The sequence below is a fragment of the Pipra filicauda genome, unplaced genomic scaffold (genome assembly GCF_003945595.2).
Source record: "Pipra filicauda isolate LSUMZ 115617 unplaced genomic scaffold, ASM394559v2 scaffold83_size3615187_pilon, whole genome shotgun sequence".
Lineage (NCBI taxonomy): Eukaryota > Metazoa > Chordata > Aves > Passeriformes > Pipridae > Pipra > Pipra filicauda.
Genome location: NW_024105020.1, coordinates 2,332,997 through 2,346,902, shown reverse-complemented (window position 1 = coordinate 2,346,902; position 13,906 = coordinate 2,332,997). Strand labels below are relative to the sequence as shown.

The 13,906-nt window shown below is 40.4% G+C and overlaps 1 protein-coding gene across 2 annotated transcripts in view; it reads right to left on the bottom strand.

Annotated features, from left to right (window-relative positions):
* Positions 1-458: 458 nt before the first annotated feature.
* Positions 459-13,906, bottom strand: part of LONRF2 (LON peptidase N-terminal domain and ring finger 2) — a 32,682-nt gene continuing 19,234 nt past the window's right edge. The window contains exons 3-12 of one of the 2 annotated variants that reach the window (XM_027718124.2): positions 12,940-13,062; positions 11,762-11,923; positions 11,118-11,343; positions 9,038-9,134; positions 8,558-8,672; positions 7,126-7,247; positions 6,425-6,583; positions 3,270-3,432; positions 1,104-1,253; positions 459-746 (exon numbers count right to left, since the gene is read on the bottom strand). In XM_027718124.2, the coding sequence (XP_027573925.1) occupies positions 588-746; positions 1,104-1,253; positions 3,270-3,432; positions 6,425-6,583; positions 7,126-7,247; positions 8,558-8,672; positions 9,038-9,134; positions 11,118-11,343; positions 11,762-11,923; positions 12,940-13,062 (1,476 nt within the window). In that variant the 3' untranslated portion in view covers positions 459-587. The remainder of the gene's footprint in view (positions 747-1,103; positions 1,254-3,269; positions 3,433-6,424; positions 6,584-7,125; positions 7,248-8,557; positions 8,673-9,037; positions 9,135-11,117; positions 11,344-11,761; positions 11,924-12,939; positions 13,063-13,906) is intronic. The other variant, XR_005566965.1, reaches the window with a different exon arrangement.

Genomic DNA, 13,906 nt, shown 5'->3' with positions numbered 1-13,906 from the left:
AGAGAGAGAGAGAGAGAGAGAGAGAGAGAGAGAGAGAGAGAGAGAGAGAGAGAGAGCGAGATGTGGGTTTATGACAGAGTGCCTTCCGATTCACTGACAGACAGTAGTGTCAGTTATAGTCTTCATGCATACTTCTGCTGGGTAGCAACAACTCCTCTTCTGCTCACTACAAGTCTAGGAAACACCTCTTCAATCCATTGTTCAGTTTCCTTTTCCTACCAAGTGAAAATCCAAATCACATGCAGGCCAATGGTGCTACTCTAGTACTTAACTCTCTTGCAGGCTAGAAACATCAACTCTATCGCAGTACTTTGAAGCAATTATCCACATCCATCAGCTACACTCTAAATGTAGCACAGCTTTGTTGAGGCTCAGTTTTCATCAGGATAACAGGAGAGTGTGCAAGGTTTGGTGAATACCCAGGATAACAAACTGATGCAATCGATGGATGCAGGACATAGTCAGAAAGGGCTGCTTTTTTTTGAAGGAATCTTTGAAAAATACAAAAACAACCCCTCCCCTTTGCCCTCCCCTAGAACGACCTATCATGAGATGTTTTTTCAGTGCCCACTCAACTGAAGTCCATGTTATCTGGGTCTTTTGCGAGTCACAAATATCAATACGCGTCTGATGGCAATAAGACGATCTTTAAGGGAGGTCATAGCCAATATAGCCAGCTGAGCTCTGTTTTCCAGAGGCAGCACTGCCAAGAGCCACCAGTACCAGGCAGGACCACTGGGGTTGCTCTGCAAAAGAATAGAAAGATGTATTCACCAATTATGTATTCACCAGCACTGCCCCATTAAGAACATCGCCTTCCTTCTCACCTTGTATTTGCTAAAAAAGTTACCACAAAACGGTTCAAGCAACAATTAAATACTTAATTGCAGATGGTTCTCTTTTTTTATATATACCACTAAGAACTTATTCCTTCAGCTATCAAGTTACATAGATACGCTGTTTTCCATGCTTCATGCCAACGGACAAAAACTGGGTAAATAAGATTTAGAATGTACAAAACCACAGCAAAAATCTGTCAGAAAACAGTCTACTGTAAAAATTTGGTATAGAATAAGGCTGTTTAAGTAGGAAGGTTCTATTACCTGTGGCTCTGGTTCTTTTCCTGGCATGGACCCAAAATGATTGAGAATTTGCACTTTCATATTGTCTTTAAGAGAAGTAAACCAGGCAACAGCTTGATCATAAACTGAATCATGAAGACGGACAAGTTCTTCATATTCTGGTCCTTCAACCTTATTGTTAAAAGAAGGGAGATGGAACAAAAACAGGTTTGATACCGTGGAGCCCATATGCTTCCCCAGAAGCAAACGAAGCAAAATAATGCAGTGACTACAGCTGTTCAAATGCCCTTATCTAAACCAACTGTGCCTAAGTCTCAGATTTCAAACCTGTGATGCTGGAGTTTTTCTACCCTCCCCTAGGTGTTCTGAAGTGACATTTCTTGGAGCAGTAACTGCCCTGCTAATATCCATTCCTAAACACTGGCACAACAGAAGATTCCGCTCTAATCCTAGGACATCATATTAATCATCTCAAACCCACAGCCTCAAGTCCCTGTCACAGAACAACCCTTAACAGTGGTATATTGTCTGGCAAGACAAAACAAGCACTACTGCCACCGAGCACAGAGAGGGGGAGATCTATGGCCCTTAAGAGACCAGCAGTATTCCATAGAAGTGTTAAGGCCATGGTAGGACAGCCAAGGAGAAGGAGGAGGACAGACACCGGAGCAGGCAGGAAACAGGGAAAGTGGATGCTTTCCCAATACCAGAAACAGCCATGAAGAAACACACCCTCATTGAAGCAAAGAGTGTTTTAGTTGCACAGCCCTAACTATTAGCTATTAAGGGGGGAAAAAAAGCATAGGCAAAACCCACTACCAAATGGTGATTTGTGGGGGCTTTTTGAGTTTTGATTTTTGTGGTTTGTTTTTTGTTTGGTTTGTTTTGGTTTTTTGGGGGGGGTTGTTTGGGTTTCTTTCCCCTTTAACATGTACATATCAATGGTGTGATTTCAGCTATGCTACTCAGATGCACATCTGATGTAGCTGCTGTGGATGCCTTTCACAGTTCAGGAGAAACAGCTCTAGAGGGCAATTCATCTCATCTTAAGGTAGGTATCTAAGAGCAGATAAAACAGGCATCTTTGGACTGAGTTTTCTCACCATCTGATATAACATGAATGTAGGGTGCTGAACACAGACACCAGTCTCTCACTGGAGACAAGGTAAATCTCACTGATTAGGAAGAGGTGGGTCTCTGGCGCCATCTACAAACACTGCCTTGATACCTGTGTTCCACCACTCTTCACTGGGGATTTAAACACAGCAGAGCCCTCACTCTGAGAAGACCACCTACTCCAGCCTTTCACAGGCAGAGACACCTCCATGAGATCTACCCTTCATGCCCTGACAAACAACTGCATCATTCTGCACAGGTTAGAAAAGCCCTACTAAGACTTTACAGACTTTCACTTCAACTATGAGAGTGAGCTAAAGAGCTGTATGACCCAACCAACTCCATCAACTGGCATGAGATTACTACTAAACTCGATGTTAAGAGCTACCAGGGTTTTACAAACATGGTCTGAAGATGATCCAGGAAGCTATTAAGCATGGCCAAAAATTCACCCTTTGGCCAACATCCATCATAAGCACCTCACACTCGATGCAGGTTTTCTAAGAGGACCTGTTTTTAAAAGCTATTCCCCTCTCTGAGTTTCTCTGCTCTCAGTCAGCTCTGACAGAGGTTTGTACATGGCACAGTTAACTACATGTCACTCAGAACTCATTCTAAGAGCGGACCCTCACATTTACTTGAGGACCAGTTCTGTAAATGAGAGTCTGGAGGACATAGGAAGTGTGCCAATTGTCTGTTCAGTGCAAGAGAACAGTCAGTTCTCTACCAACAGGAGCATGTGCTTTTAGAAGACTTTAAATTCTGTACCAGTTTTAAAATGTTACTCCGACCTCACCTACACATTCATGACAGACCTCAGCATCTCAGAAGCTACTCTGAGATCCATGAAGGGAGTGTAACACTTTAAGCAGAGATAATTATAAGGGCAGAAAGGAAGAAAGGGAAAGAAGAGACAAAGTTTGTTCCACGGTTTTTAAAATAGAGCTTTAGTGTATTTGTAATGATACTGGTTTAAAAATAATGCACAGCTAGCTTGAAATGCAACAAGGAAAGGCTATTTAAGTGAATCCAGCAATACATGGGTATGAATAACTTTGCACCATAGATCACCTTTTTATCTTCAAGATACTCGATGTTTGCTGTGTTATATCCATCTCGTTGGCCATGGCTTAAGACCCTAAAACGACGGACACCAACTGTATCAACAACTGAGCGTCCATCAGGAAAAAACTTTACGTCCCTGATCTCTAATATACAGCCATGATCTGCAAATCTGAAATGACAGAAGGGCATAAAAGTGGAAGTCATCAACACGTGTTTACAGACATCAGGACAAATACTGGGCCTAATTGAGCACTTCTTATTTGAAAGAGGATCCTGCTTTGGTGACAATACATTTCTGCTTATTCCCATAAGCCACACAACCCCCACCCTTTCTGCCTTCCCTCAGAGGACCTGGACAGCAGTATTTTCAGGGCATGTTTGTGGGGTGGGATGGTTGGAAAGGGACAGGAAACTAAATAAAGCATGTTTCATTCTGGGAGTTGTCAGATATTTGCTGGTGGCAAATTCACCTGGTTTGCAAAGAAAACAAGATGGGTAAAGATACCATAAGGAAGCCCAGAAACTGAGGAAAAATGTGAGGGCTATCCCCCTACTCCAACGTGTAAGCAGAGGATTGCAGGCTTTAGAAGAAAAAGGCTTCTATATAGCAAGATTTTTGTTGCATCTGTTTCCTTAAAAAAAAAAATCAAAACAAACCCAAAATACTCTTTACAAAAGCACATTTGTATCCACTATATTAAAGTAGGCACAGGTTTTAATCACACCCTGGAAACCAGCATGCAATAAATTTTTACTTTATCAAGATTACCTACTCTACCTTTGTGCTGTAGTGATTTCACTAGAGAGGCTGATTGTACAATGACTCTTCACCACAATACATTTGCAGCTCTACACCTCAGCCTACTGCTAGGCAGGAGAAAGTACTGCATGTATCTAGTCTCATCTCAAGACACCAAATCCCTGCAGGGTGTGATAAATTCTTTATCAGGGAAACACTTGTTTTACCAGGGCTTGGTCATTTCTTACAGTGGAGTGATGAAGAAATTACTTCTGTTTCTGCTTTACCAGAAATTGTGGGTTTGTGAGAGGCAGAGGGGAAGCTCACCACTGCGGACAACTGTTCTCTTCCAGCCACTCCACAGGAAAAAAATCAGGACAAGCAAGAAGAGTACAGCTGCAAACAGCTAAGCCTTGCTGCTTTACCAGTAGGATTGATTTTAAAAAAAAGTGAGTTTATTAGTTTATTACAGTAGCATTACACTAAACACTATTTAAACAGCTACATGACAATTGCTTTTAATTAAGGATTTTAGTGACATTCATACTGGATTTAGAAAATAATACAGAAGTGATGATTTTTTTCTTTTCTGTTGTTCTTTGAGAAGTTACTTTTGACTAGAAAGTGACCTTAAACAAAGAGCTCAAGAAAGCACCTGGAGACGGGTATAAAATGTACTGACACATTAAAAGTTTATATTCTTCTCCCAGCTTTAACTTAAAATGGAGAAATAAAACAGAGGAAGGTAACGAACTGAACATGTTTTGTCACTGTGTTTTTCAAGGGAGTTACGTATCCATGTCTTAGTAGATGAGGCAAAACAAGTTTCCCCACTTGTATTCCCAAGTTGATTTCGCAATTTTGAATAAACAAAAGAACTTCTTTACTTGTGTAAGAAGCTGCAACAGCCTGCTAGGTGTCTACAGCTACAGGCTTTCTTTGCTTCAGTGTTTGATTTAAATTATCATGCTCAAAAAATTTAATTATTTTAGTAACTTAAAACAGACCACACACAGAAACCTAATCACACTGATTGCATTTTAAAATATCCTTCATAATGTTTTCTAACAAACCAATTATTGTGTTTTGGGGATTGTAAGCCCTTGGCCCTCTGTATTATACCTGACTCCAAGTAAGTTTGGCTCTTCCAGAAGCCTTCATGGATATAAGGAGAGTTTCACTAATGTCCTAGGGTCATTCTGTCCTCACTCTTACAAGTATTTGCTTCCATGAAATTGGTAACAGACCTGAAAGGAACTGTGGAGCATCAGCTGCTTAACTCCAGAACCTTAACTCCAGAGTGCAGCACTGACAACATGCCAAATGGCATTGCAGCACAGCCACAGCTGACTGGAAGCTGTAGCATCTCCTGTATTCCTATAGCCACCTTACTGTCCAGTCAGGGAGAAAAATAAAAAATCCTCCCCAAGAAAACATGAAGTGGACAAAGCAAGGCTGCCAAGCCTCAGTATGACTGCCCTCCTCTCACCTCCAATGATGATCACTATAAAAATGCTGCTCCTGAGGATGCCTGTTTAACGTGTTCTTAAGGATTCCCGTGCCTGTCATCTATTCTACAGCCTGCATCATGCCAACATATCTTCTGAAGTCAGTAACTATCACATCTCAAAAGGCAGACCTCTCAAGACCACCTCGTATTTCTGCAATGAGCATAGTCTTATCACCTTCACCCAAAAGCCTATATCTGTAAAGTACGTAAAACTTGAAGGTTTTCATAGGATCATAGAATAGTTTTGTGTTGTAAGGGACCTTTAACTGTCATCTAGTCAGTCTCTGCATAGGAAGCTGGAAACACATCAATGTCAGAATTCACAAAAATGAATTAAAGGTAAAATCATATAGAAAGACAATGTAACTCACTCGCTCACTGCAGATAGTTTAGACATTGCAACACAGAGGTAAAGACAAACGTCAAAATTCAACATTCAGCAGCAAAACAGACTTCTCAGCCAAAGGTATACTTTGTCTCATTAAAATGATACAACTCATGCGGGAAACCTATGGAAGGTCTGGATTTTTTCCCTTATTTTTGTTTTGTTTTGTTTTTTTAAACTGAGCAGACAGAGGAGGAACCTTATACAGACAGTCAGCTTTCACTGGAACAAACAGGCCAGCAAGCTTTCCAACCACACAGCCAATTAAGTGCTATTTTTGGAGCCTGCAGTAGCAGGATGAGTTGCATTCTTGCTATCCATCCAACAGGGGAGCAGTAAAATTACATCTTTGTGTCAAAAGGAATGTTTAAAGTACAGAACTAAGAAGTAAGCAACTTTAGTATTGGTTCACATAGGACTGGAAGGAAACACAGTGGTTTGGGGAGACAAGTATACTGTGCTGTAGTATTTCCTTATCATCACAACAGCCTCTGCAACAACAGGACATTCTTAGCTCATCTCCTTACCCTTTTAATTCATCAGCTAAGCACATGCCAAACTGCTTGGTACCAGTTTCCATGCATCTTCTTATCATTAGGCGATAACGAGGTTCAAAGACATGTAGCGGACAAGGGATGGTAGGAAAGGCCATGGTACATACGAAGATGGGAACATCTTTATTCAAACTGCAAGATAATTGTTTAAAAAAATTCACTTTGTTTTCCGGCTACTGCTATATTCAGCATGAACCCTTAATACAAGACTGATTCCAGTGGTTTCCTTAAACTCATTCTTCATAAATGTATGTCTGTTAAAGGTTTGTAATTTTTACAAGACAAATATATTTCAGACTCTTTCAGTTTATACATGGCATAAGAGTCACAAGTCACTGACAAAAACTAGATCCTTGAACTTTTCCTGACCTTATCCATTCATAATTTGAATTCTACTCCCAGAAAAACCCTATTATAACTTTTAAAGCTATTATATTGTTTCAGAGGAAAAGGCAATTATCTTTATTTTAAGAATATTGTTGTGCCTCTCCAACATCCGTGGATATGTTACTTGTTTATCTGCAATAAATATGTCAAAAATACAAAACATCTGACAGGTTTGTTTATGAATTCATTCCTTTTACGCATTTTCATAAGCAAATGAAGTTTCTTCAGTAATTTAGATTGAAAAATACAGTTTTATAACAGCTGTCAGTAGTATAAAGAGAGCCTACTTTGACAATTCCTTCATTTCTTCCTCATAGACTTTCTTTCTTTCAGATAACTCCTCCGGCAGGTAACGGACTATCAGTTCTTCTGTAAGGACGGTCTTCTTGTAAGTTCTGCTTGCCAGAAACTGCAAGGAAGAGTCAACTCTTAAGTCTGACAACAAGAAGACAGGTAACATCTCTTCCTCCCAAGCCATCCTTTCCTAAGGCCAAAGAACACATTAGTTAGGACCATACTGATTTCTCATCCTTTTCAGCCTTAGGCATTGAAACTTCCACTTCAGGATATGTGGTTCACTCCACTGTCCTTTTACCTGTAACCCCCCATACCCTTTTTTTGGCAGAAGTTGTACTACCAGGAAAAAAAGGCAGTCCTTCCTCACTTTTGCAGAAGATACATATATTTTTTTCACCTAGAGCTGTCAAGTTACTGGCAAGAAATACTCTAAGAAATAATCATGTCTGCAGAAGCAGAAATGTTCACCAAGGAGTGACCATTCCTCATTCACCACAGGCAGATATACAGTCTGGAGATGTGGTATGAACAGGACTATGGCTGGCACTCCCCAGGCATGAGCCTGACATGATACTGGAAGCCTCTATTTCTTTAAGAACCAGCAAAACCCCTTGTCTTTCAAGAAATACCAAATATATCTTGGAGAAAATGAGGTCTGTGCACAGTTTGATGCTGTTGGTAATACTGTTTTGTTCTGGTTTCACAGAATCATAGAATAGTTTGGCTTGGAAGAGATCTTTAAAGGTCAGCTAGTTCAACCCCCCCTGCAGTGAGCAGGGACAACTTCAACTAGATCAGGTTGCTTGGAGCCCCATCCAGCCTGACCTTGAATGTTTCCAGGGATGGAGTATCTACCACCTCTCCAAGCAATCTATTTCATTGTTTTACCACCCTTCAAGGTAAAAAATTTCTGCCTCATATCTAGTCTAAATTGACCCTCCTTTAGTTTAAAACTACGACCAGCAACAGGCCCCACTAAAAAGTCTGTCCCCATATTTCTTATAAGCCCTCTTGAAGTACTGAAAGGCTGCAGTCAGGTCTCCCTGGAGCCTCCTCTTCACCAGGCTGAACAACCTCAATGCTCAGCCTGTCCTCATGCTCCACCTTCAGATCATGTTCGTGGCCCTCCTCTAGACCTACCCCAACAGCTCCATGTCCTTCCTGTGCTGAGGACCCCAGATCTTGACACAGTACTTCCAGCTGGGGTGTCACCAGAGTGGAGCAGAGGGGTAGAATCATCTCCCTTGACCTGCTGCTGAGGCTCACAAGTAGAGCACAAAAGATCCCCACACAGATGTTTTCAGAAGAACACAACTTTGTCATGGCTAGGCTTCGCGAACGAAGATTTAGGAAGGCTCTATCCACATTTGTTACGAACACAACTTTGTGCAGTTTTGTTAATTGGGTCAAGGACATACTTACTTCTGACAGCTTTTCTTTGCAGAGTGGGCAAAGTGGATTATGGTCAAGGCAACGCTCAAGGCATTTGAGGCAAAAGGTGTGTCCACAGGGTGTGGTAACAGGTTCGTAGAACAACCTTAACATGAAAACATGGAACAGAGAAGCTAAGCTGCCAACAAAAACAATGCAGATTCCCAAAGAGTGAAAGGAGTGACTACTCCTAGCCCTCTCTTTCTTTCCTGCTTTTGTATAAAGTATGGGTGACAATTTTATCTAAGGATATAAAAGATTTTCATTTTTAGAAGTGGTAAACAATGGAGAACACCATGCATAATGGAGAAAACTGAATCTGTAAAGATTCACCAGATGTAAGTTTCAGCAAAAAGGAACAGAGTAATGATTTAGATATTCTCTCACAGGTTTCTCTTCTGACACCATGAAAACTTTTTTCAGAAGCTAGAAAGGCTTTCTAATATTAATTCCAGGTCAGCGCAGTCATACCTCATGCAGAGGGAACACTCAAAGTCTGATGCATCCACCAGAGTTGTTGGTATCTCACTTGAAGTGTCGGTGGTGTTTTCAGGTAAAACATCTGCATCTAAGTAGTTTAGAAAATTATTAGAGTAAATATTTAAGTATTGTTACATTTTCAGATGGGGTTTAGGCTGTTTTTTCATAAAGAAAAGAACCTGATTTATGTCTTTTACTTTTTAAGTTTTATTCCAAACAAACATATTTCCCATCTGAGTTTTAGGTTTTTTGACAGAAGATCTTTTGGAGAACAGAGGATGACGTCTATAGCCAGAGAATAGAACACCCATTATTTAGAGCTGAACACCCATTATTTGCTTCTCTAAAAATGATTGTGTTATGTGTTTTTTTTAGTCTAGTTTTTAAAATACTCTGCTATTGCTTTCCTACTACTATCACCACCTCCACATCAGCCAGGCCAGATGTTTTAAAGTACATTAAGTCCAGAATTTAATTTGTATACATCCAGTCAACATATTTCATCAGTGTTTATCACAGATTTCTCAGCAGGGTTATTTTTTCTTACAAGTAGAAAAAGCTTACATACTTCTAGACTAGGCTGCTGTGCAAATCCCACATTTCAGACAGCTTAAAGTTAAAGGACTACTGGAGTTGCATTAGCTAATACTGATTCTACTAGCTCAGCAATCTGCAAACACAGAGGCAAACACTTCACTTAAAATTCTGCCCAGACTGATGTTTTGGGGGTGCTTTATAGCCCTGTGGTGTTAGGGTATGAGCTTTAAGCTTTACATCAGCATTATTTAAGCTCTGAAGCTCTCAGCTCCAGCTTTGGATGACATTTACATAGGCAATTTCTGCAACTTCTTTTACAATTCATATCTTTGTTGCTCAGTGACAGTTGCAACAGAACCATGAATGGTGCCCTCACACTCTGTTCTGTTAAACAAATTTTTGACCATTTAAAAAAACCCCAAAAAGTTCAGCTTTTTATGTTAAGTTAAACCGCTAGGAGATTTTGTTAAATGATAGCTTATGCTCAGCATCTGATTTACCTCAAGCACAGACAGGGTAGATGTCGTGTGGCCTACAAAGAAAAACAGCACTATCTTTAACCTACATCTCACCTGTTAGCATTTAGTAATAGCAAGAACTAACTGTATTAATTCTGCAAAAAGTAACATGGCACTGGGACCTAGCACAGACAAGAAATTAGTGGTTATGGGTAAAAGGCAATCTCTGGCCTTTGCTGGGAAGATACAGGTGGGTCAGATTTCACAATCTATTTACTGAGTCTGCAGTTCACAAGCAAGTACACGGTTTTCCCTTCACAGCAACATGATCAGAAAATGGCTATATATTGATCATTTGTAGAGGTGGCGGACAGACAGCAGCACTCAAAGACTCTTAATATTTCAAGACAGAAGTCAAACTAATCAAGGTGCGGGTTGTTTTTCTTTTCTTTAAGGGAAAAAATGCAAACTAGTACAGAAGCATTTTTAAAGTTTCTTTTAACCAATCATTCCACTACTGGGAAATACTGCCTTCAGCATTTTTAGCCCTGAGTACTAAAACCACTCTGGAGGTCTTTGTTAGAAGCTTGAGTAGCGTATCAATTGTAAGCACAGTTATCAAGTAACAGAAAACTGGGTGGGCTTATTACCCTTTAAAAGGCTTCTTTGTTTGCTTGGAAAATTTCATGTAAAGTTGCATGTGACCGTTTCTGATGCCAGCTAAAGATCAGTTTCCAGGCTTACTGCATCTTTCAATCATAAAGACAGACAATGAAGTTCAGCTATAGCTGAGACCTAGAAAATGGAAACGGCACTAGCAACACAAAGACTAAACTGTGAGTGGGCTACACGTTGGAAATGGCCCATTTGAGAAAGAAAAATACAATTTTCATTCAATGAACTGAAACTGCTCTGAAATAAGGTAAATAGGCTGTTACACAGACACAGAGAACAAAATATCATTCCAATTCCAATAGGGAATATTTCATTGACACCTATATAAAGGGAGGAGTAAAAAAGTTTATAGTTTTTCAGTATGTGCAAGAGAAATTGCCTTTCTAAGCCACAACACAAACCTTTTTTAGGAATCTTATTGGGGACATCCAAACTCTGTAAATCCCTCATATCACTGGACAGCTTTCTTTTTAAGCCAACCCCAGGTAAACTGGAGAGAATAGCTCCCAAAGACTTCTTGTTGTCTTCAAAATAGAGATCCAGAACATGATGGGAAACAGGAGAATCAGTGCTTCTGAATACATCAGATTCTTGGGACGGGGTTTTTGTTAACCTGAATACAGCATCCTAAAACAATTAAGAACAGTTATATACAGCATGAGACAATTTTGCTTTGCTTTTTTCTATTAGTTTTATCAACAATAAATCACTCTCCAGTTGCATGAAATAGGGCCATTTCTCTCCCTACAGCTCTTGTCTCTAGAAATTATGTTCCTGTTATACTAAAATCCTTAGTGGAAAAAACTTGCCCAAAAATACAACTGACCCCCACATGAAGGTATCACATTGCTTTCTGAAGAAAAAGTTTCATTCTCTTATTCTTCTGAGAAAGTACATCCCAATAAGAGATACAACAGCAATGGAGAAAACAGGCTTACCATGAAAGTAAATGCCTACATGAGTGCAGACAAAGACAACGTCACACAGATCAGACAGATCCTTGAGTTACTTTTGGTATTTTTATGTTGAAAACTTTTTGTTTTACCTTTGAGGACCCAGCAACAGAGTTATCTTCCACAGCTGACTGTGTATTTATGCTACTCAGAAATGCAGGTTTCAATCTTGTATGGGATGTTCGACTAGAGAAAGGTGCTGTTAGACTATCATGCACATTTTCAAAGGCTGGGAAAAACATCTCACACATTATCTAGTCAATTAAGAGAAAAAAAAAGAAAAAGAAATAATTACAACATAGATATTTATGTTTGTATGAACACAGATGCAAAAACTTCACAGTTTCTAGATGCCAAGAAGCTTGCAACAACCAGGACACCCTGCATTTCCCAATGCCCATGGGAAACCTGAACGGCAGTCCCCACCACAACCACAGTCACATTCCAAGGTGTCTTCAGGTGCCCACCTCATTCTCCAAAGGCTTCTGCTCTCCAGGAGCATCCAGGGCAGCAAACAGGCTGTTGCATCCTTCTCCTATCTCTATTCTGACCCTCAGACCCTGCCTTCAGAAGTCTTCAGACCATGCTCTCCCAGCTGGTTAACAAAGATGTGTTTAAACATTCCTCATGCCCTGCATCCATGTTCTCTATCCTCAAGCAGATTTAACCCCTAGCTAAAAGCTGTGTAGAGCCTGTTACCCCTCTCACCAGTCCCCACCAAGTTTGCCAAATCCTCACTGCATTTTTATAAGAAGCTGCCTGTATCGACTTTCACAGAATACCTGATGGTGGTTGGTTAGCACTAAGTGTGTCTAACTTCTCATAAGGGACAAACTGCTACAAATACCACAGGATTTTTCCAGGAAGGGCAGCACAAAGCTTCCCCTTCTCAACTCTCTGCCACTCCCCACATAAAAGTGATTTTCTGATGGTACTAAAAGTAGGAGCCTCAAGCCTGTGCAATCCAGGTGCTTGCGTACCAACCTACTCAAATTTGGCTGACACACTACAAGCATAATTTACAAATTACAGCAGCCAAACCTACAGATTTGCGGTGTAATTCACAAACATACAATTCCTCTAGTTGAAGAATCAAACCAAACCGGAGGGGTGCTTCACATAGCATAATGCTAGAAAGATTCTCTAGGGAATCTACTGAATCAAATTATCATTTGGCTGTTTACTGTCACTTGAAATAACATGAATTTTACTTGGCTGTAGGAGTAAAAGAAGCATGATGGCCAAGTAGCCAGTAAATATTTTTCTATACCTTTTGGGCTTCTTTCTTCATTGAGCTCCATTCAGGATTTAAGGCAACACAATAAAGAAACTCCTTCAATGCTTCCTCAGTCCTTTCCAATCCAGAAAGAGCTTTTGCTTTCACATAATGGCCCTGTTCACACAAAGGAAACGTACAAATCTAGAGATCATTTCTGAACTAGCAGCAAGACACCAGAAACAAACTTGAAAGTTCACATCATTCTGCAGGTAAGAACAAGATGCTTTTTGGGTAACAAAAACGCACATGACTGAAGGAAATTCAGTCCCTTCTGCTGAAAAAAGATTCCCCAGGAACCCACTGCTGCATCATCCCCTGCCAAAGGCATTGCTCTTTTCCTCAGAGGAGACCTGAAAATGAGAAAGTATATTTGTCTCCCCAAAGACAAAGTCTACTACACATCCCACTGGGCTTGGATACACCAGAGAACAGTTTCACATACCAAGGCAAACTTAACAGTAATTCAGCTGCATGGAAAAGGCAGTGATATGAGGAAGGCTGGAGGTGGTAGCTGAGGGAGTTCAGGACACTCACTCCTCCTGGGTGTCTTACCAGGACAGAGGTGATTTTTCACATATTTTATTTGGCTACAGAAGACCACAACATTATGAATTTAGGGCAATTTACCAATGCTTAATCTAAACTTTTTAGCCCATCCTACCTCTCCCATGTCCTGGGAGAGGACACGCCAACAGGCATGGTAGCCAGCTTGGGAACAAGTCCCACTTTACTCGCTACTAATAACAAGAGAAGAATGTCTCACCTCTGAATTTCCCTGTGGACATCAAACTGCAGTTCAAATCTGACTACGGAAATTACTTCCTTCACAATGAAAACAAAGTGTGCATTTAAACATTTGCCTCTCACTTATTAGATAGAAGTGTGCTCTGGAAGTCCACCTCTGACCCACACGAACATCTACTGAAAGTACAGCTTTTCTCATCTAAGGGACTGGCTA